The sequence below is a fragment of the Mustela erminea genome, chromosome 8, assembly GCF_009829155.1.
Source record: "Mustela erminea isolate mMusErm1 chromosome 8, mMusErm1.Pri, whole genome shotgun sequence".
Classification (NCBI taxonomy): domain Eukaryota; kingdom Metazoa; phylum Chordata; class Mammalia; order Carnivora; family Mustelidae; genus Mustela; species Mustela erminea.
In genome coordinates, this window is record NC_045621.1 from 60,736,482 (window position 1) to 60,760,268 (window position 23,787).

The 23,787-nt window shown below is 38.1% G+C and overlaps 1 protein-coding gene across 5 annotated transcripts in view; it reads right to left on the reverse strand.

Annotated features, from left to right (window-relative positions):
* Window positions 1-808: 808 nt before the first annotated feature.
* The window catches only part of GRB14 (growth factor receptor bound protein 14), a 115,074-nt gene continuing 92,095 nt past the window's right edge, over window positions 809-23,787 (reverse strand). For 2 of the 5 annotated variants that reach the window (XM_032355784.1, XM_032355789.1), the window contains 9 exons: window positions 22,727-22,864; window positions 17,910-18,020; window positions 17,622-17,717; window positions 11,320-11,400; window positions 6,042-6,158; window positions 5,879-5,951; window positions 5,652-5,739; window positions 3,192-3,285; window positions 809-1,928 (listed from right to left, as the gene is read on the reverse strand). In XM_032355784.1, coding sequence (XP_032211675.1) covers window positions 1,782-1,928; window positions 3,192-3,285; window positions 5,652-5,739; window positions 5,879-5,951; window positions 6,042-6,158; window positions 11,320-11,400; window positions 17,622-17,717; window positions 17,910-18,020; window positions 22,727-22,864 — 945 coding nt within the window. In that variant the 3' untranslated portion in view covers window positions 809-1,781. Of the gene's footprint in view, window positions 1,929-3,191; window positions 3,286-3,339; window positions 4,775-5,651; window positions 5,740-5,878; window positions 5,952-6,041; window positions 6,159-11,319; window positions 11,401-17,621; window positions 17,718-17,909; window positions 18,021-22,726; window positions 22,865-23,787 lie in introns of those variants that run through there. The other 3 variants (XM_032355785.1, XM_032355787.1, XM_032355786.1) reach the window with 3 other exon arrangements.

The following is a 23,787-nucleotide window of genomic DNA, read 5'->3' on the forward strand; positions in this document are numbered from 1 at the left end:
TACTCAGGGCTATTCTGAAAGGTTGAAAGGGCCAATGTTGTTGACCTCTCACCCTTCCATGTGGATGGAGGTTCTGTGTGTCTTCCGAGCCCTTGTGGACACCAGATGGATATTTTATAACATCAGAGTCATGTTCTAAGTTTCAGTGTTTTAAGAATTGGGTTTGCCTTGGCTGAAAGTAAACAATATTTTTTTTACATTCCACCAATATTTTTTCAGTAATAACTGATTTAGTAGCACTTCGTGAAGGTTTTCAGATGCTTTGTTGTCAAAAATGTAAAACCTTTATGTAAAACCAAAGAACGTATTTTTGAGATGTTTTCAAAAAATCATCCTAACTTTCCCACAGCGTTGTTATAGGATCAATTAGAGGAGATGAGCATATTTTGAATGATTTTAATTTGATGTTTTCCTTTTTTTTTTTTTTAAGATTTTATTTATTTATTTGACAGAGAGAGATCACAGTAGGAGAGGGGAAGGGAAGAGATCACAGAGAGAGAAAGGGAAGCAGGCCCCCTGCTGAGCAGAGAGCCCGATGTGGGACTCGATCCCAGGACCCTGAGATCATGACTTGAGCTGAAGGCAGCGGCTTAACCCACTGAGCCACCCAGGCGCCCCGGCTTTTCTTTTTTTTGAACAGTGAATAGCCGTCCCACAAAAAGTAGGAAAAAGAGTCACAGAATCCCAACAAAAACTTCCCACATGGTCTCAGAGAGGTGATAAGGGAGGTGAGTGTTTTGAGTTTTTTAAAACTTTTGGTTTCTGTACTGACGTTGCCAAGGTAAGAAATTGAAAAGGGGTTAGGCAGAAAGAATAGCACAAATTTGCCTATTAGGGACATCATAAACTTGGAATCTTTGATCTCACCAATTTTGATCAGGTTCATGATCAAGTAGTGAAAGGATATAAAGAGCTTTCTGAAAGTTACAGCAGGGGGCAAATGTGAAATACAAGGTGACAACTGTCACAGATTATAGGCCACAAGAAGTCATGTGCAAATTATGTAAGGCCCTTCTATATCTTGATCGTTTTCTTTGAAAAGATAGTTCCGGTTAGTCCTTAAAAAGAGTGAAATAAAATGCAATCAATAATGTACCACTAATAGGTACAATGTAAATATAGTATAGTAATAATTTAAGAAGCTACTAAAAGTTACCCTGAAAAAAAACCCAATATATTTCAAAAATAATTTTAAACTGATACTTGAAAATACGATTCGATTTTAAGATTATAATAAACTCAGAAAATATATAATATTCAAAAATACTTTTTAGTTTTATTAACAAGTTGTGGGTAGCTTTTTCAATTGATAGCTTGAGATTTTATCATTCTTCCTAAGTTACAAACAAGCACTGTAATTGAAATCCAGTCTGCAAATAATTCATCCAGAACCTTCATGTTTTCTTCATATTTTGTGTTTGAGAATTCAAATGCTACTCTAGTAAATGAGGACAGAGAGATGTTTTATATGCATATTTGATGAAAATACTATAATTATGTAAAATCACACAAGAACACACCAAATCATTTTTTTCAAGATTTAATTTTAACTAATGAATTTTAGATGATGAATGTAATGTCAATCCAAATCTTTGCTTATCTGCAATGCACAAGCTATTTTTTGTAACTTGTAGGTGAAATAGATTCTTTTCACCACGGCAACATTTTTCTCCCTTGGTTACAGTCTTTCTTTTTCTTTTCTTTCTTTCTTTCTTTCTTTTTTTTTTTTTTCGTCATGAGTCCTTTTTCTTCAACAGTTTAACAAGTCACTTCTGGTTTGGTTAAAGAGCAATCCTAGCACAATAATGTTTCAACTTGCAAGGAAGAACACCCTTATTGAGTTGATAGAACTCCACCAGCTGGATTAGATCCGTAAATCTCGTGTGGCCATCGTCCAGAGTGTGGAACAGGTCCCCATCATCCTCCACCTAGTGGACGGAAAACAGCAAACTGGTAAGAAGGGTGAAAACCCACAAGGACAGCCATACTCTATTGCACACTGTGTCTTCAGACACTAAAATGAACAGGTGGACAAAACTAAAGATAGTGGGGAAAAAACCCTTATGATGGGTCCACTTTTTTTCTGTAACTTTACTTGTACACAGATGAAATATCATCTGACCCTAGGATGCACCAGGTGGCTCTACTTTCTCTACCTCAAATTCTCCCAACATTCTGTAGTTAGAATAGTGTGACTACTATAAATCAAGAAACGGTGAGAAATCTGCACTATTCAGTATAAAAGTAAACAGAAGATGTTAATGCTCCCACAGACATTAATCTCTGTATCTGAATGTTGTCTAACAGCTTCACTTAGTGTATTAGAAAGAAATAGTCATATAATTTCTATCCGTAAATTGATTCTGAAGCAACCAAACATTATGTTAAGAGGATGACAGCTGCTTCTTCTGCTGCTGCTTTTTTTCCTGGCAGTGAGGCCTGGTGACATTCAACAACTCATACTCACCCAGGGGCATTATGTGCATACACAGTGAAGTTGGGAAGATACTTCATACGGACTTTGGATAATTCCAAAAAGAGGCCATTCAAAAGGAAACGCTAGCAAGGTAGCAATCATATGTAAAACTTCCCTGAAAATAGATGGGATCTCTATTCCACATCACCAGGTTCCGACACACAGATCATGTGCATACACACATGCACACACACACGGAGAACATCAGCAGGAGAGCAGCAAATATCCCAAAGCCAAGTTGTGCCACTGAGAAACAGAATTATAGATATTTTTGAAATGTGCTCAGAATGGTTTAAATGTTCTCCGGTTCTGCAGCACCTGTGAATCTATCCATCATGATTAAAAACAAAACTAGGAAAACAAAAAAACCTGTTTGAGATAAGAAAGGAGCAAGGGTTTGAAAATAATGGTTTTTAGAGAACCGCTAGTAGAATTCAGAAAGAATCTTTGGTGGCCTTTTAACAATAGGTGGCATGGGGTCTATACAATATTGGTAAATCATATTTCATGGAAAAAGGGAAATTTAATTTTTATAATTCCTGTATATCTTATATGAATTCAGGCTCATAAAATCATTTCTGCCAAACTTAAGTCTAGTCAAAACACAAGCTCCCCAGTTATATTTAATAAAAGATCCAAAGAAAACCAAAGTTTCCAAAAGCTGATGCATTAAGATCATCTCTAATATACGAATGTGAAATCACAAATTACTTACTGGTATAATTTGAAAATGCTTTATTTTTTGTCCATGACTCATTGACAGTACGAAAGTTTTGGGGTTACTCTGACTATCCCGTACCAAGAAAACTCTAAAGAGAGAGAAGGAATTTTAATATGTTTCTATATTTACTCACATATTTCATAAATATATAGCATGTAACAAACCCAGGAAATATATTTATAAATGTAGCCAGAGTTTTCCTTTTCTGTGTATTCAAAGATGAGAGTATCCAACATGGGAAGCAATATGGTATAACATAATCTTATTCTATAAAACTGTCATCAGTGCTAATTTCATTTTAATAGGATAAATATACAGCCCATTTGTCAGATTGTTCACTCATAATAAGCAACATAATGCTATGCTGACATCAATAATTAGTGCTATGTTCTTCTCCCATTGGAGAATTGGGTATTTACATGTAACAAGTTTGTGCAAAGAATGGGGCATTAGCGTATTATTACTTGAACTACTGCATTACGTTAGTCCCTGAAAAGAGAAACTTGCTTAGAATGAAATCATTTTAAACCCCTCTTCAACACTGATCCCCCTTTTTCTTTTGACTCTGGTTCCTATGTTACATATACAACAGAAAGTGAGAAATGAATATATTCTAAAAATATCAACCCTGAAATCATCTATTCAATGTTTGAGTACAATGTCTTAAGGAAAAGAAACACCCAAGCAACATATATTTTAATCTAGAAGAATGCAGCAGAAAAGCCTCTATAACGTCAGGCTAGCAAAATATAACACATGACCTAATGACCTAAGAGGAAAAACGCTGCCAGGCGTGGATTCTTATTTACTGGCAATACGGGGCAAAAACCAGCTTTGTGTTAATTGTTGGCAAACAGATTGTGCAAACAATCCCCGCTGGTGACTCCAATGTTAATCTCACTGTGCCTGGGCACGGAATTTGAGCCTTCACAGATGTCGGATGAGATTATCCATTTCATTTGTCCTGTGTGAGATTCCTACATTACATCACTGGGAGATGGGACAAAAGGGAGGTTCACTCATAAAGCACGCTGTAATTCCTTCCCTATCCCCGAGTGGATCACCACTACCATCTAGTGGACTGCCTGGCATCATCACATCTTTCCAAAGGATTCTGCCCCCCTTCCTCCATTTTTTATTAAAAATTTAAAAAATAATAAAAAATAAAGATATTACCATTCTTTATGTAGTTATTTCATTCAACTTATAAAAACTAGGCTTGAAAGTAGGGAAATTATAATCCTCCAAAACATTTTAACAATTCCTTGTGATTTATTTCTCTTCTTGGTCTCATCAGATTGTAATTCTGCTGATTGTTCAAATTTATATCTAAAAAGACTGCTCCACATAGAGAAGTATATTAAAATCTTCTCTTATATACAGTCTAGTGAAATGCTGACTTGCTGTTAATAATCTTCCATGTGAAGATGCATTTTTATCCAAATGTCAGTATTAAATCACCTTGAAATCTTGTCATCATCTTAAGCCAACCCTTGAAGATAAAAGACCCCATCACCACTTGTTTAAATTGACGCTGGTTTCTCATCCAAACCTCAATACAGCCTCCTTGATTTGCACTGCATTTGAAAAGGGAATTTAGCCAGCATTACAGGAAGTAGTTGAAATACCAAGTCATTTGAGAAAAAGAAAACTCTTCAGATGGTAAATATTTCATAATACAATTTACATTTCTCTTCTACCTCCCATGGTACCCCACTAGAAGATGACATGAGAAACACTCAAGAAGTACTCTTTTCAAAGCTTTATATTACTTAAAGCTGTGAAAATTTAGAGAAAATGGGAATATAAACAGAGAGGAAAAAAATAAAACAAGCAGTCAAAATATATAAAACAGAGTTTTTTAACTAAATACAGTCTGCACCAAACTTAAACCTATACAGAACATGTAAGATTATGTCATGACACAAACCATACTTTGGAATCATATTATATGTTGTTGACACCTCAAAACAAGTTCAGTTTTTTTTTTTAAAGATTTTATTTATTTATTTGACAGAGATCACACGTAGGCAGAGAGGCAGACAGAGAAAGAGGGGGAAGCAGGCTCCCTGCTGAGCAGAGAGCTGGATGCGGGGCTCGATCCCAGGACCTTGAGATCATGACCTAAGCCGAAGGCAGAGGCTTAACCCACTGAGCCACCCAGGTGCCCCAACAAGTTCACTTTTAACTGAGATACTAATATTGGCACAGTAGTAGGAGTAGTTACTAGTTAACAGCGGAGGATCCTATTCCGTCATCTGTTCATTTACGCATAAGTACTAAGCACACGCAATACAACAGGTATTATCTAGATACTACTAGGATATGATGGTAACCTCCAGAACAAAGTCACTTCTGTTTTATGATAACTTGAAGTCAAAACTATGTGTATTAACTAAGTAATTACCGATTCTAAGAGAAATCAAAATCACGACCATTCAAAACCCAACTTACCCATCCACAAGTCCCTGCTGAATAATTAACCGCTGAGCTTCATCCCTAGAAATTTTGTGGTGAAACCATGGCTGGGACCGGTGAATGGCTGAAGAAATAAAATGGAAGAATACAGAGCTTTGAAATCCTCCCAGTTTAATTACATATTCTTCCCACCAGAGCTCCCCAGTCACCTCCCCCATGTGCCCATCCATCCAAACAGTCCCCGTGAACAGGCACAGACATACCCATGTTTGTGGCAGAGCTCTGGGAAGAGGCAGTTGGGCTGCCGTGGGTGGCCAGGCGTAAACAACCTTTTTTCTGCACAATGAAAGGGGAAACAAATTTCAACTTTTAGGGTCAGACAAACTCAAACCATAAATATTTTCAAGAATGTGAAGCTATTTGTACCCTCCAAGCAAGTCCTTCTTCAACAGCGACTGAAAGGGCTTCTGTGGGATTTTCTATAACTCTGCTTTTCTGTCCTGAGAAGTCCATTGCTACGAGAGAATTTTCTGATATACTTCTCTGGAATAAAAAAAAAAAAAAAAAAAAAAAAAAAAAACGCACGTTTTTTACCACAAAAGTAACTTTGAATGTTATCTTTCAGTGTTTTGTTGACAATATATTTCCCCTCTAGGATGTGATTGTAAAGGTGGCTGGCAGGAAATTTAAAAAGTCAAAAGTGAATATTTAAGATAAAAATAGTGCTATGAAATATTTTGGTTAAATAAGTTACATAGTTATTTGTTAAGGTCACTGAATTAAGTGGTTGAGAAAAGAGATTAAAGGCTTTCAGAGTTAGCTTGTCTTTCTCTTAAAAGAACCCTATCTCTTCATACTGTCTGGTAAAATAGGAAAATACCAATTTAGAAAGGAGCAACTCTTTCTGTGGCTAAAAGATGCACCACTTCTGAACTAATCTCTATTATGATTTGAGATTCATCCTTTATCATTTAAATGTCAACCCTCTCTACCGACAAAGCAGCTGTTTTATAAATTTAGAATAGACAAAAGCTGTAACTTAGATTGACTTACAGCACTTCCTGAGAAAGAAATAGTACTCCTATTTTATAACGGAACAAACTATACTACATATTTTAAAACTGTATCACACCAATGTTCATCTTACTTAGAAAATAAAATTTAGTGATGTCTAGGTAGTTCAGTCTGTTGAGAAATGACTCTTGATTTCAGCTCAGGTCATGATCTCAGGGTCTTGGGATCGAGGCCCATGATGAGCTCCACACTCAGTGGGGAGTCTGCCTGAGGATTCTCTCCCCCTCCCCCAGCTCATGCACACGTGCCCATGCGTGCATCCTCTCTCTCCCTTTCTCTCAAATACATACATCTTCAAAGGAAGATAAGACAATTTAGTGAAATAATGACTCTGCTAATTCCATGGCATTAAAATTTTTATGATTTACTATGTGAATATTTTTTTCATCCGGTGAGGATGCCCATGGAAAACTGAGAGCTGCGAAGATAAATTTGACTGACAAAAAAAAGAACCGATACAGAAGGAAGACATCTCCAAACAAACATAATTTAAACAAATAATAGTCTTCCTTTGGCGTTACTTTTCATATTCTCTGAAGGTGAATATTGGTGTTACTTTTTGTTTTCATATTCTCTGAAGGTGAAAATATCCAAACCTGGACTTCATTTTTACTTTTTGTTTAGGGCTCTACTTTGCAACCATCTTTTTAAAAAGAGTGCCACTCCCCGTCATGCATCCTAAAAAAAAAAGATACTTATCACATTTCCAGTCAAGAGCCTCAGTTTGTAAGAAGAAACATTCTCCCAAAGGGGGAAAACAAATATTCAAAAACAGCATGGACAATGTTTAACACTTACTCCCTACTCATTACTAGAGGAGTGAAACAAAGAATGGGAATTCTATCGGTAAAGGGAGAGCAGTGTGCCTACGGAGACTCACTGCTCAAGACTATTCTATATCTCTCCACATGGATTCAGCCCTTCCTAGCTTGGTCTAAGAGACTGTAGTTAAATGTATGCTTGAAAGAACACCCTGTCCATGCAAAAAAACAGGAAAAAAAAAAAAGAGGGGCTCACTTATCACTGCGTCATACATCCTACATCATTAGCATTTGCCAGCTCCTCTTTAAACCCTGCTGTAGTGGCCCACAATCTTATTACGGTTCATCTGTATTTCTAGAGATCTGTCATGCAATCTTCCATTTGTTACAGGAGCCTTTGTAACCGACAGCTGCTCTTTGCAGACAGACGCTGTCTCTGCAATCTCTATCTGCTGTCACACCTTAGCTCGCCCTTCTTTCCCACACCCCACCCGTGATCTTCTGTGTGGGGCTGTAGACCAGTCGGATACCCTTCTGTTTTGCCGACATTAATGAAAAGCCTTCACTTGCTCAAACCACAGAGTAACTAATTTCAATCATAATGATAGCTTTATCTTTAGAATATCTCTACTTCACATGCCAAGATGGGAGCCATAATCACAAGGTCCTGATAACATAAAAACACTGTTAGGAAAGAAAAATAAACATAACCAGATGTTTTTGCTTTTGTTTGCCTACAATACAACAGGAAAGAATATAAAACAAGGTCCCATGTTCCATAATTACTTGACATTAGAGGGAGTCTACAACACAAATAAATATTTTCGTTTGCTACATTAACGACACTAGGGAACACACAGGAATATAGCAAATGTTTCCTACTGAATAGCAGGTGGCGGATGAAAAATTAATAGTTTACCTTTGGTGGACAAAGAAATAGACGTGAAGCAGAATCTGACTTGAACTCAAAAGGTCATTTTCAGCTCAATTTCTTTCACATAAGAAAGCAATGTTGATAACATTCCAAATCAGTGTATTTCTCAAACATCGGTCCCTTTTTCTAGCTCTTTCTTCTGGTGGAATAAACAGGGCAAACCCTGGAAAAGGGTCCATGATTTTAAGGACATCTCTCTTTTTTTGAGAAAGAAAAGACCTGGGTAAACCCTGGATTATCCCAGCCACAGCCTGAGCTCAGATCCAGCCACTCCTAGTGTGCTTTGGACATGAAATGTTTTTCAGGCAGTCTAGGTCGGTGGCAACTAGTAGTCACACACTCTGCCACCCCGCTTGAAAGACGGAGATACACCTTCAGCACAGTCCTCAGCAAGAGGGCACAGAAGTTCCTGACTTCGTTCTCTCTGTTTCAGACAGAGCCAGAGGACATCAGAGATGTTATCAATTCCCAAACTTAAGCACCTGTCCCCCTTATTACACACTGCAGGCTACCAGTGACTAAACCAGGGTCGCACAGGCAGCTTATGGTAAAAGCAGTGACAGATACAGACTCTTTCCAGTGTCTTTTATGGACCACAGAGGGGGAGATACAGGGAGTGCAGTTTTCAACATCTAGCTCAGGGTCAAGAATGAGGAATATAAGGCCTTGAGTCGACCAGTTTTCCCCATCCCAGCTGTCCAGTCAGCACCCCACTAACAGATGCTCCTTTGTGCTGAAAAGGGCCAAATATTTGGCTTCCTGAAATATCTGCTGATGATTCTCATTTCAAAGGCAGATGGGGTGGCCATGATGTGCTGTAGATAGCTAGGATGTTGTATTATAATATAAGACTTTTTTTTTTCTTATTTTCCTTCTCAAAATGTATCCCTGGAGAAGTTAAGAATATTGTTCCTTTAAAAATATATAACTGTATCCTCAGTTTTCTATGAGTCTCACTGAAGACAGTGTCTGGAAGAAAACCAGCAGTCGCAGGTTAGGAGCACTGGCACCCATTATACAGGTCACTGATTCTTCTGTGGTAAGCTAGAAAGGTGGGATTCTAGATAGACATCAAAGTACATATAAATACCTCCCAAAACATCTCAGTTTCCTTCACGTAAGTTAAGAAGAGTGGAGATATAATTCTCAAGTACTATTCTGTTTGATCTTGACAACGGCCATACAGGACAGCCAGGTCCTCCTCCACAGGCCCCTACAGAATCCCTATCGCCTACTAGATTCACTCAAGACGTGTCCTTTCCTATATCTGATGTTGAACAGGCAAAGTCACACTATCCAAACTGCCATGTATACAGTGATCAACAGTAGGACCACTTTCTGGGCAAGTGGCAAGAATAATACCATGCTTATGAGCTAATGACAGTGATGAGACTAGACAGTACTTTGTTGATGACAATTTTCTCCTGTGATTAAGAGGACACTAGGCGGGCGCCTGGGTGGCTCAGTGGGTTAAGCCGCTGCCTTCGGCTCAGGTCATGATCTCGGGATCCTGGGATCGAGTCCCGCATCGGGCTCTCTGCTTAGCAGGGAGCCTGCTTCCTCCTCTCTCTCTCTCTCTCTGCCTGCCTCTCTGCCTACTTGTGATCTCTCTCTGTCAAATAAATAAATAAAATCTTTAAAAAAAAAAAAAAAAAAAAAAAAAGGACACTAGGCAACAGCCTCCAAATGTACCGCTGTTATTAACATGTTCATCCTAATACCTCTAGACTCTAAAAGAAATTTAGAAGGATTTAGAAAAGGATTAAGATAAAATCCATTATTCTTTATATACATGTGGATTGAAAGATAAAGGTACTGACAAATTATACAAATACTCAACTAAGGCCACTGCTTTTATAAAAATTCATTCCAGTCTTTAGTTTCTTATTTTATGGCTTAAAAGTAATACGATACAAAGATGAGAAGTTACTCCTCCATAACTTAAAGCAACGTAACTACAGAACTGGAGTTCTTTTTTCCCTATTAGTCTATCAGACTTTGTAATCAACATTATTTCATGCCTCATTCCTAGAACTGAGCATTTCATCTGCCACATTACATGCGGGGAAATGCGCCTTCCTTGGTCACAGCCATGAGGGGCATATTTTTAACCTAAGTGGAAATGCAGCATGTTAGCTGATTTCTAACACAGGCGCATATACCCACATTCCTAATATACTCAATATTAAGAAGGAAGGACAAAAATGGCCAAAAATAAGCTTAAAGTTCAGAAACAAATCTCTTGTGTTAATGCACAATAAATTAAAAAAATTAGATTCTAAAGAAGGGAAAAGATGTTCTGTGTGTGTCTGCAAATAAATATTCAAGTTGCAGGTAGTATAAATCTGAGAAGTGGTGTTAGACTTAATGTAATGCACAAGCTCTGTTCTGGCTTGCAGTTTTTGGGTTTCCTGAAGAGCAGTCTGCTTTTCAAGGACTTAGACCTTAAAACATTTTATTGTTAGAAGCCCAAAATGCAAGAGCTTACCTGTGTTTAGTGCAGCTCTTAAAATTCCAAGCCACTGGCATCTTTATATTAGGCTATTACAATCCCAAAATCAATATTAAACAAATAAACCCACAACAAAAATCAGTGGTTAAGGAAACATCCACAATCCCAAGGAAAATACTCTAGAAACTGTATTAAAATGAAATCCTCAAATGTTGTAATAGAATGATTCACATAACTCTTTCAAATATTTACAAATTTTCTTTTGCATAGAACATTATCTATTCTAATGTAATATCACATAGGCTGCAATCATATGAAATCCAAGAATAAATAATTCAGTAACGTTATGTTAGGATGGTGTCCCAAGAGTTACTTTGAAGGAAAGAACATAGATGTATCGTAATGTACGTTTATAATGCAATATTATTGCAAATTGATATAATGTAAATATAAAATACATAGGTTAATAAATAAGGTCCTTACCATGGGTGAGACACTCTGAGAACCGCAGCCACTTCTACCTTGATATGGATGCATGTAATTCTGGTACAGCTGCATGCCATACTGTGGAAAAAATAAATTAAAACACATTCCCACCACTTTTACTACACAGGTAAATTGGGGAAAAAAATCAATACTTTAATTAGTTATATATCATAACATAAAAAATAAAAATGATAAGCCTTTCTTAAATCAAATTAGGAAGGCAATCATAATTTTGAAAGGTAAACTTTTACTGCCCTACAATGATACATTTAAAAAGACAGTGTTTTTTTTGGACACCTGGGTGGCTCAATCACTTAAGTGGCTGCCTTTGGCTCAGGTCATGATTCCAGGGTCCTGGGAATGAGCCCCGTGTCGGGCTCCCTGCTCAGAGGGGAATCTGCTCCCCCCTCTGGCTACCACTTTCCCTGCCTGTGTTCTTTCTCTCTCTCTCTCTCTGATAAATAAACAAATTTTAAAATCTTAAATAAATAAATAATTAAAGGAAAGGAAGGAGGGAGGGAGAAAGAAAAAAAGAAAGAAAGAAGTGTTTTTTACTTGAACCCACACTTAAGGTCTAGCTCACCAGTATAAAGATCTGTAACTGATATTCCTACTTATTATTCTTAGCACCAAAACCACTTGGAATGGTATATCACCTAATAAAAAGAGAGTTTACTTGGGAAGGATGTCAGACTTTTTGGAACAAAGACTCTGAAAACCTTACAGGCATCTTAAGCGAAACAGGGTAAAATTCACTGTAACTCTTCAATGACTGATTGACGAATTATAGTGTCTCTTCAGCAAATCCATCAACCTGGTCCTATGGTAAAGATTCTTGACACTGCAGCATGTTCTACTAACAATACTCTTACTGCATTGTTTAATTTTTAGCTTTAAATTCAGGGAATCAAAATGGTACGGACCTCACACAAAGGGTCACAAAATACAATGTAAACTGCAGTAGGGAAAAAATGCAGCATCTTTATTTTCAGGAAGTAGCATCGCAAGACTCAGCTGCCAGGCTACGATTAGAAAGTGGGTCTGGACTGTGAGCGGATTACCGGAGTTGAGAAAACTAAGAATGCTAACTGCCATGACCAAACTTATTTTGGAGGGCTCACCGTATGGAGCTATAAGGTACTCCCCTTAGATTTGATCCACTTTATTGAAAGAAAGAAAGAAAGAAAGAAAGAAAGAAAGAAAGAAAGAAAGAAAGAAAGGAAGGAAGGAAGGAAGGAAGGAAGGAAGGAAGGAAGGAAGGAAGGAAGAAGAAAAAGAAAACAAAACAAAACCATAATGGGACAGAGAGGCCTTTACATTTCTTTTCTTTCTTTTTTCTGGCTATCCTCAACAATTCTATTTCACAGAGCCACAATGAACCCAGAAGTAGGTCCTACATAAAAGAGACTGGGGAGACATCACGGAATCCAATCTCACTGGTAGGATGAATTCCATTTAAACATTCCAACAGAACTGTTTCTTTACTGAAGACTATTTCCCTAAAAGCAATTCCAGCAAACTGGATCTATCTGGTAATTAGGTAGAAAAATCAGAGGGCGGCTTGGAGAGTCTCTTCTTCCAAGATTTGGCTTTTAACACGAATACAAACCCACATTCATTTAAAATTCTTTATGTTGACTTCTTTATCTAGTTATTTCCTGTTATAAAAATTGCATTTTTTAATTTACAGTTTGATTGACATTAATGGGACCTAATGAAATTTACTTTAAAACAACTCTAAACCTACCACAACTATAAAAAGAAGACAGAGTTTAATTCCCAGTCAAGTTCATTTTGGAGAATACACACTAACCTCTAACCAATACTTTCACAAGGTGCACGCATGCCATTTGGTCGCCTTTTATTTATCTGCAGTGGAAAGCCAGCTACCTGCTATCAAGACTGTTCCTTCAAAGGTCTATTGTGCCTGGTACCTGCAGTGTTGGGTAGCTGCTTCTATGCTGTTGGTGGTTGTTAGTAAGTACTTAACTCTGGTGGACAGGTAGGACATGAGTCACCTTAACACATCCCTGTCCTACAAAGGGGCAGGTAAGGGACCAAACTATATAAGAAGCTAGCAGAGTTCTAGTTGAAGGGATGGGGAGAAGACAACAGGGAACCAAGGCACTGTACATAAACAATTCTCAGATTTTCTATGTATCTCAATATAACTGGAATGCCTCCAAAGAGAACCGGAGACTCTTCCTCTGCTACTACATGAACAGTTCACATGTGTGTATGAAAAAAAAAAAAAAAAGGAAATAAAAATTAAACAAGAGGCCAAATTCTCAAGGCAGGATCTAGTAAGAAGCATGTGAAGAAAATCCCATGCTCTTTCAGTCTAATCAACATAACAGCCTCCTCTGTCCCTGCACCTCCCACTAAGCTCAGTGATAAGCTGGAAATACAACAGACATCCAGAGTCAAAAATCAAAAGATACATCTAACACCACCTGAGTCCAGGTGCACTAGCCAGGGGGATGAAGCCAGTGCCCAGCTGACGACAAGCTGCAGGGGAACCACCTGCCTCCCCTATTAGAGTCCTTCAAATACGTCATGCTGGCAAGCCCTGGCTTCCCATATCTAGGTATTTTAAAGGGTAAAGCAGGTCATATCACTTTCCCATTTGAAACTGTTCGGTGGTTTATCATTGCCTTCAGGGTAAATGTTCTCCCTCTATGCCTCATCTGGAAAAGCTTTACCACAATTAATAAAGGGGGAGAAAAACAACACAGGGAACATGGACAGGGTAGGCAGAATAATGGACCCCAGAGATGTCCACATCCTAATTCCTGAAGCCTGGGAATATGTATAGATCCAATATAATCACAAGGGCCCTTAATAAGCAGAAGGGGGAGACAGAGAAGAGAACCAAGTCACAGCATGAAAAGGTCTCAGCTCCTCAGTGCTGGTTTTGAGGGTAGAGAAAGAGACCATGAGCCAAGGAATCTGGGCAGCCTCTAAAGTCTGGAAAGGGCATAAGAAAATGGATTCTTTCCCCAGAGTCTCTAGAAAAGAACTGGGTCCTTGGACACCTTGCATTTACGGCAATAAGACCCATTTCAGACTTCCTGAAAGACAACAGTGTAGGATAATAAATTTGCATTGTCTTAGGTCACTAAAGTGGTATAATTTGTTACAGAAGCCATAGAAATGAAACAGAGAATCGTTGAAGTGGACATTTGTGCCTTGGAAAAGGCTTCAAAAAGATCAAATGGAAAAAAAAAAAAAGTGAGAAGGAGACCATCTTCCAGGAAGCATTCTGGATATGGAAGGATCAAAAGAAAAAAAAAAAAGAAAGAAAGAAAGCTTTTTCTATATTTCATCAATTCTTGGACACGTGCTTCTTTTCAAATTTTAACATTCATAAATTTGCCTTAACTATAGCATTATATTCACTGTTGACCAAGTGACTTGTCACTGCCTGAAATGTTTAGTGAGATCAAAAAATCATTCCCATCAAACTTTGCAGATGGGAGGCCACTGGCTAGAAAGATAACTCCAGAGACCATGGCAAAGCACCTGTCTGAGAAGTTCTGCCTCCTTGAAGCTCTTGACAGCACAGAGTAAGATAGTCTGTATGAAATATGGGTATCCATGGCTCTGAGATAAAAATGATTTCGGAAAGCCAGTCTTAGAATATGAAGTTTTAGAGATGCCTCACATAATTTATTTCGTGTGTGTGTGTGTGTGTGTGTGTGTGTGTGTATGTATGTACACAAAGCTAATAAATGATGAAAATCTACATCTACAGGCTTAAATAAATCTAAAATAACTGGATAAAAATAAAAATCATAGGGGATACGAAAGCATCATATCATAGTTTTATTGACATAATTCTTTTCTTTCTACTTATACAAAAATAAATGGTGTATCCTCGTAAAATCAGTGGCACTAAAGGAAGTGTGCTCACCACCTATTTCAGAGTTGGGTGTCTGAACTTGAGATCAAACTAGAAGGGAGGAAGCCTTGACTAACCAGGTTGGAAAGCATCTCCTTTACCAGCCTCTCCTGATTTCCAGAGTTCTGATGGAAGGAAAGAGAGAACCAGAGACCTCAAGGTATTGTCTCTACTATAACTGTGATAGGTTAAAGTATTCCAAGGAGTGACAGCCTCTTCATCTGTAAAAAGAGAGGACTGGATGAGGTCACTGGTTCTTAATCTGGAGTTCACTCACTAAATCAGGATCCCCAGCGATGGGGCCGGACACACAGAACTTCAAAACATGCCTCAAGTGACTCCAGTGCACATCCCGAGTCAACTAACTATTACTTCCCTGATCGGTTGGTTCCCAACACTCTCTAAAGTTCTTTTCTTTTTTTCTTTTTATATTTTTACATTTTATGACAATGAGGGCAACATAGAAGCAATTACTTACCATGAGGGTTTCAAAGAATCAAGACTTCTAAGCTTTGTTGAAACCGAAATCATGACAGTCATTTAACAGTAGACTATTTGAAAAACAAACCTCTTGTAAAAAGGTAACTATAGTGACTATCTGCCATGACAGCAAAAGGAAGCAAATTTCAGAGTTAATCCAAAAGCTTCCTTTAAGCCATTTAAAAAATTTTCTGCCAATACCACTTCACATGCACTAGGAAAATTATTTTTTAAAAAAAGGAAAATAACAAGCATTAGTGAGGATATGGAGAAATTGGAATTCTCACACATTGCAGGTGGGAACATTAAACAGTTTAGCTATGTGGAAAAATTCTGGCAATTCTTCAAAAGGTTAAACACAATTACCATATGACCAGGAATTCTACTCCTAGGTATATACCCTCCAAATTGAAAACAGGTATCCAAATAAATACATGAACACATATGTTCATAGAAGTGCTATTCAGAATAGTCAAAAGATGTCAACAACCCAAATGTCCATTAATGGATAAATGAATAAACAAATTGTCTATCTAACACACACACACAAATATTATTCAGCCATAAAAAAGGAACCAAGTACTAATATACACTATAAGGTAGATGGACCACAAAACAGTATGCCAAATAAAAGAAGTAAGACACAGAAAATCAGATATTGTATGATTCCATTTCTATGAAATGTCAAAATAGGGAAATCCTAGAGAGACAGACACAGATATGGTTGATTGCCAGGAGCTGGGAGTTTCCATTCGAGGTGATAAAAATGTTTTGGAGCTAAAAGCTAGAGAGATGGGGGCGGTGCACAACATTCTAAATGAACTAAATGGCACTGTATTGTTCACATAGTTAAAATGAACACAGTTAATATGTTCATCAGATTAGCCCAGTTGATTAAAATAGTTAATTCAGTTAATTTTATGATATGTGAATTTCACCTCAATTAAATAAATTAAAAGAAAAAAATAAAACTATCTTCCCAACATGGTATGAGGACTAATAATTCTGATTCTGATTATTCTGCCCTTCTTCAAAAGGAAATGGTTGATTAATTTTTAAAATTATGAAGTTGTGTTAAATTTATTAGAATAGAAGCTTTGAAATTAAATATGTGCTTTCTGTACATTCTGGAAGAAATCATTCTATGTCTTTCTTCCCCAAATAACTTTTAAAACTCTTATTCCTCTCAAAATGCTTCCCAGTAAACTATGCTTATTTAACACAAGGTGATATTTTAATAGTATATTATACTAAAATTTACATTATAATTTGAAGTAAACTGGAAAGCAACTTATACAACAGTTAAATGAAGTGTAAAACAATTGCACTAGACATACCTAGGTGGGCACGTTTTATAATACACGTCATGGTGGATTGATGACAATATTTTAAAAATACAGACTGAATCATTTATAGGAGGTTTTTTAAAAATTTAATTTAATTTAATTTTTTTTCAGTGTTCCAAAATTCATTGTTTATGCAGCACCCCCAGTGCTCCATGCAATACGTGCCCTCCTTAGTACCCACCACCAGGCTCACCCAACCTCCCACCCCCGCCCCTTCAAAGCCCTCAGTCTGTTTCTCAGAGTCCACAGTCTCTCATGGTTTGTCTCCCCCTCCAATTTCCCACAACTCACTTCTCCTCTCCCATCAGTTATACTAGCCGTATATGTAATCCCCTTGAGAAAAAAAAAAAAATCAGAGCATTTCTAAAAATGGAATACTTACTCTACACATACAAGATAAATGCATTAGGCTATTCCACTCTACTAATGTTTATCTTTTAGATAAAAAAAAAAAATACAAACATTTGGGTATACAGACTTACAGTGAGTCTTCGCATTTTGAAATACAGCTATTTTCAAACTTTGATGGCACTCACAGCATTAATAGAAATTCACGCCTGCAGTGAGATTACCTTAAGCAATCTAATCGCAGTCACCCAGCACGTCCTACTCTGCTCTTCTTCTGCACAGAGCATTTTCAGGTCTCGGGGCCCTCCCGCTTTGTTAGGCTAGAAGGCCACAGCACATTGTTTATCGTTAATGCATATCTTGAAGGTAACACCTGTTGAAATAAAAGCCACTAAAATTCTCCTATATATAAGAGAAAGCTGTCTCTTTTTCAAAAGAAATTAAAAGAAACCCAAGCTTACCTAAAAGGCTGAGGCTTGCTTTATTCATCTATCAAAATATTAAGCCTGTACCTTAAAGCAGAATCCATAGTTAGTCGGTGCTCCGTGTTTTTTTTTGCCTGCCAGGGACACATATATATCACTATTGCCAAATTCGCTGAAAAACTGCAAATGCCGTGGTTCCTTTAAAAAGATACAAATGTGAGAGTTGAAATGAATCCATACTTTTGCATGCTCTCTTTTGCATTTCTATTGTATTACTTAACTTACACCTTGGCAAAACAATTATTCGAAATAATGGCACAGAAATACAAAGGGAAGAAAAATGAAGTTACTGTATCCTTCAAGAACCAGGAACTTAATACAGTATTATTTGAGAAGTAGTGATTCGTTTATCATTTAACGGCCAATATATGCAAAAATCTTCATCTCCCTATTTTAAAATGTTCTCTTTAACCACCATTTCACGAATCTCAGGGAGAGACAGCAGCAAAAATGTCTTTTAAAAATGTTTTCCTTGTCCAGGTTTCAAATAGTGATAGTTCGACAAAGGCAAGAAGGGTGGTTTGAGCCTCCACAGCAGTTAGAGGAAAAAAAGGAGAAAGAGACAAAGATTCCTGCTTCATTTAGAAAAGATCCCCCTCCCCTCTGGGTACTACCTAGCACCCCACGGCAAGCAACGAGGCAGGGGGCATAACTACCTTCTGTATGAAAAGAAGGTAGCTGATACAGAAGAGGTCCAGGAAATTACCTGGCAGTTGAATGTTTCTGATTTTCAAGGTAAAGTGGAATCATGTACAGCTATTTCTTCTCTGGGAAATCCATGAGATTTAAGGCTGGTCAAGGGAAATCACTGGGTCATATTATGCTGTGACAGGTTAATAACTTGGAGAAGTGCTTAATTCTGGGGTTGGATGTATGATCAAAACTGACCAAAAATGCATTTGTTCTTTAAAACCTTGCTACTAGTAGTGTGGTCCCAGACCAGGACCACAGGCATCACCTGGGAGCTTATTAGAAATGCAAAACTCTGTGGCCCCACCATAGACCGACTGAATCAAATTCTGCATTTTAACAAGATCCTGGGTGATCCACAGGCACTGAAAACTAAGAAGCAGTGCTCTAAAACAAAACCAAAAAGACAGAAAACCCAGAACATTAAGCAATTGGAGCAACCCATTCAAATCCATATCCAAAAAATTTTAGTCATTTACCAGCAGGCTATTCCATCCCAGATGACTAGTAGAGCGACAGTTTCTGTGTATGTCACTGTCCTCTGTGTGTCACTGTTCTTAGGCATTTTGATCTAATGAATGGCTACAGTTCCCATCTCCATAGGAGAATAAGGCAGAAAAGAAAACTGTTAAAAGAGATCCAGCCTAGGGCCCTTGGAACAAGGGAAGAGGAAGGAGAAAGGTACTCTTACTGTCATGGCCTTTAAAACTATTTTTTGATAGAAACTGATTTGCTAGTAAAAATGTCTGATTCCTATGAAGAAAAGATAAAACCAGCCCTGTCCACTGATACTGTAGAAGTCTGTGAAGCTGAGTCTTCTGGATATAAGAGAAAGGCAGCTTGAGAAAATCTAGAAGGCTGCAGAGGCAGGATGAGGTTCATGTCTTGACTGATCTTTGCTCTATTAGTGCAGATATATCAAGACTTATGATACTGTACGATCAGAAGCCTGAGCTGGCATGGTGAGCAAAGTCCACGCACGCACATGTGTATATATGGCGAGAATTGGGAGAGAGGTGTGGTACTTAGACCTTTCTCTGTAAATAAAAGTCACAGGCACATCTCCAAGGCTTGTAGCAGTGGTTAACTAACTCCCATGCAGCCCACATCTTCAGAAAGTATAATAAATCAAGACCTTCTCACAGAAAAAGAACAGGAAATGGTCTCTTTCCCAGGCAGAAATGTCATATTAAACATTAGATAACATGCATAATTTATGTCAAGGTCATAATCCTTGAGGTTACCTAATACCTTGTATTTCTTTTTTTTTTTTTTCTGAGGGGAAACTTAAAATCATTTTTATGTATAGATTGTGGAACATGACCTCATTAGACACAGGCTAGAGAGAAGAATATTATGTACTGAAAGTACAGCAAAGTCAGACACCAAGTTGAAAAGAGCAAAATATGGACTGAGAATAGAGGTTTGATGCCTGTAATTCTGCCTGGCCAGGGAGAAGACCAATGTAAGGTTGAAAGCATGGATCCAGTAGATGGAAGAAGGCGCTGCCCTTTGTGTAATGGGTGGGCAGGGAAAGGAGGTGAAGGCTGAAGAGAAAATATAATGGGCAGTTGATTTTAATGAGAAACCAGTTGAAGAAATAAGAATTTAGGAATGAAAGAAACATTATCATATCTTCCAGTGAAGTTTTACTGGAAAGAGTGCAATCAATATGATTACTGATTTAGAAGCCACTTTTCTCTGATGCTAAAAGTATAAAGATATGCATGTATTTGTTTAAAAAACACCTTCATATGTAATTTCATACTCAGGAAACAGGGAAACGAATAACCTCATTAAAATTTAGACTAGGGAGACTCTAAAACCTTAATTACAGAAATAGGTAATTATTTATCCTAACATTATTCCTGATAGAAAAATTTGAAAACTAGTTTAAATGTTCAAGAAAAACTGGTTGAATACTAGTAGTCCAATGACATATACTTAAAAACAAAACATTTCTGTGAGGGAATGTGATACTAAATTAGTAGAGCCCTGTGCCAGCACTTACACTTCAAGGAGACACACGTGTGACGTGCACACATGTGAACAGCAAAGAAGGAAAACTGTGTATGAGGGAAAGCTGAGGAAAGTCTGGAGGAGTCAACTATCACTCCTTGTGCCTCCCTATCACCCGAAAATCTGGTCACTGTCATTAATTGTTTTCTGGGCGTTTCCACTCGGATGCTTCACCCTTAACACAATATATCTAGAACCAAGATCATTATCCTACTTCTAAGATAATGTGATAGTAAACCTCTTTTTCCTGTCTACGCTATTAAATCAACGCCTATTTCTTTACTTCTTTCTCTAAGAACATCTCAAATGCTTCCTCTCTTTTTGCACCAATCAGTCAACAAAACCTGGCCAGCTACTTCTTAATCTTGTATCCATCCCTTTCTTCCCCCTCCACTGCTCATCGTAGGTTAGATCCTGTCACCTCTACTCTGGATTACCGAATGACCATCTATTCAGCATCTGTGCCGCTCGTAAATCTCTCTCTCTCTCTGTCCCCCAGCTCCCTGCAACCTTTGATCACTCCCCCTTGTTCTTTTTTTTTCCCTCCCTTTCTCACTCTATCTACTAATTTTTTAAGCTCCTTATGGCCATAGTAATCTTACAACTTGATCATCTCACTCTCTTGCTCAAAATTTTTCACTGGCTTTCTATAGTGAGTTGAGTGATTATCCCTGCTCCCAAAAGATATATCCATGCCCCATCCCAAGAAACTGTGAATACCACCTCATTTGGAAAACGGCTCTTTGCAGAAGTAATGAAGCTAAGGATCTCAAGATGAGACCATTTTTCAGATAATCTATGTGGGTCCTAAACCCAATGACAAATGTCCTTATAAGAGACAGAAAAGGCCACATAAAGACAGGGAGGCTGGAGGGAGGCTGCCACAAGCAAATGGGTGCCTGGAGCCAAGACTACCCAAGACAGAAAAGCCTACAGAAATTTGAAGGATCACATAATGATAGCGACCAATAAATAATGGATGAACATTTCCAGCATAAATATAAACAGAAATTTGCAGATTGAATGCATATGTTGAGAATCGAGTAAGATTTATCAGAATACATTTGAGTGCACCTAGAAATATAGTCAGGGAAATTACTGAACACCAATGATTATCATGATATTTGAAAAACAGCCAGAGAAAAATGACAGATTACCCACAAGGAATTAACAATGTTGTCTGACAACAACAGATGCATGAAAACAGAATTAAAATACCCACCATGAAAACACTCAAAATTAGTTTTACTTGGGATGCCTGGGTGGCTCAGTCTGTTAAGCCTCTGCCTTTGGCTCAGGTCATGATCCCAGGGTCCTGGGATCAAGTCCTACATTGGGCTCCCTGCTCAGCAGGGAGCCTGCTTCTCCCTCTGCCTGCTGCTCCTCCTGCTTGTGCATTGTTCGTTCTCTCACAAATAAATAAATAAAGTTTTTAAAAAGTTTTATTTGAAAAGGATCAATGCGTTGCATACAACGTCAGCACTTATAAAACACGGCGTAGTTCACTGACTAGACCACACAGACATAGGGACAACATGGTGCCGAGCATGGTGGGACTGACATGGGCGAGTGGTGGTGTGGGAGCATCTGCACATGTGCTTGTGCGACTGCATGTACAGCTGTACGCACTCCAGCACACACACGAACACGTGCCTCCACCGCCAGTCATCACACAACCCCCTTTAGGAATCTATAATGTGGCTAAGGAGACAAAACTGTCACACGTGCAAAGGAAATAAAAACAATTACAATTCAGCGGAGCGTTACTAACTGCATCAACAAAAACAGAAGTTCAGGAGGAGGCAAGATCAGGAGGACAACCTGGGTGGAAAGAGGAGACATGGACTGTGCCGGACCTCATAGTCTGTAGCCAAGGGTAAAGAGGAAGGGGGTGAATTTGGTGAGAGAAATGAGCACGGTATGTGGTCACAAAATAAGAGCATCTAGATTCCATCACAGGATATATGTTGAAATTAGTGGGGAACTGAATAGTCCGTTTTTAAACTGATTATGGCAAATGTTTGGGATCTAAAAATCAATGTACCAACTCTTGATATCCAGTAATAAACTAATAAAAACAAAGGAAAACCCACTTTCACTTACAGTTCATAATACAACATGGACATTTCAATTACCTTTGATGTCCCTTTAGTAGAAAAATATAAACCAGATCTTCTTAGAAGGAAGTAAATCTTTTTCCAGGACTTCTTTCCCTGCTCTTTTGCATGTAAGAAGCCATGGATTTCAGGGTATGTGCTTGAACTCAGAAACATCTGCAAGAAAAGTTAGACATCCTCATGTTGTTTCCGAATCAGTTACTGTAGCCTTCTAGTAACCCAAGATTTCAAATACAAACATGCAAACTCTAACTGTGTCAATATCACTTAAACGTATCATTATAGGCATGGCAATATAAATACAATAGAAAATAAATCAGTCTTTTGATAACCTGAGGCAAATTCCAAATGAAAATCTATTCACAAAATATACAGGACTTAGTCAAACACTAGAATCATAAGTTTTTTCAATGTCTATTTGAAAAGCTAGATTTCATCTAAGAGTTAAGTCCTGATACATTTCATCCTTTTCTATGATTTTCCCTGAGAACCTATCAGCTTCATTACAGTGCAAGTAAAAGACCACAATCTTGACTTCAATTACTGAATTGTTTAGAAAGTTGAGCCATGTTCTCCTCCCTGATGAAGTAAAGCAAACAATCTTTTCTCTGTCCTCTATGGGGTTCAGTAGTGAGTGGCTAGAGTACATTGTGTTTTCCAAAGAGAACTGCAATACTATCTCCTGTCCCACATGCTCTTCTACAAAGGGATCTTGCCACCTAACCGTGCAGGGCTGGAGTCTGTGTCTCTACCCCCTGAATCTGGGCAAGGCTCTTATGACTGCTTTGACCAATGGAATACAGCAGAAGTGACAGTCAGCTAGTTCTACTTCTAGTTCTAGACCTTAGCTGGCCTGATGGCCTCCACTAGTTAAATCCCGGAAGCTAGCGGTCACATAAGAAATATGACTACACTGAGACAGCTCTGCTGTGAGAAGCCCTATGTGCTAGTAAAGCCCTTGAGGATGGAGACCCCATGTGGAGAGAAGAGAGGCCAGCGGGTAGAGGGGACACATCATGAAAAGCCATCTTAAGAAGGGGAACCTCAACCCCCAGGGAGTCAACATACCTCAAAGATGA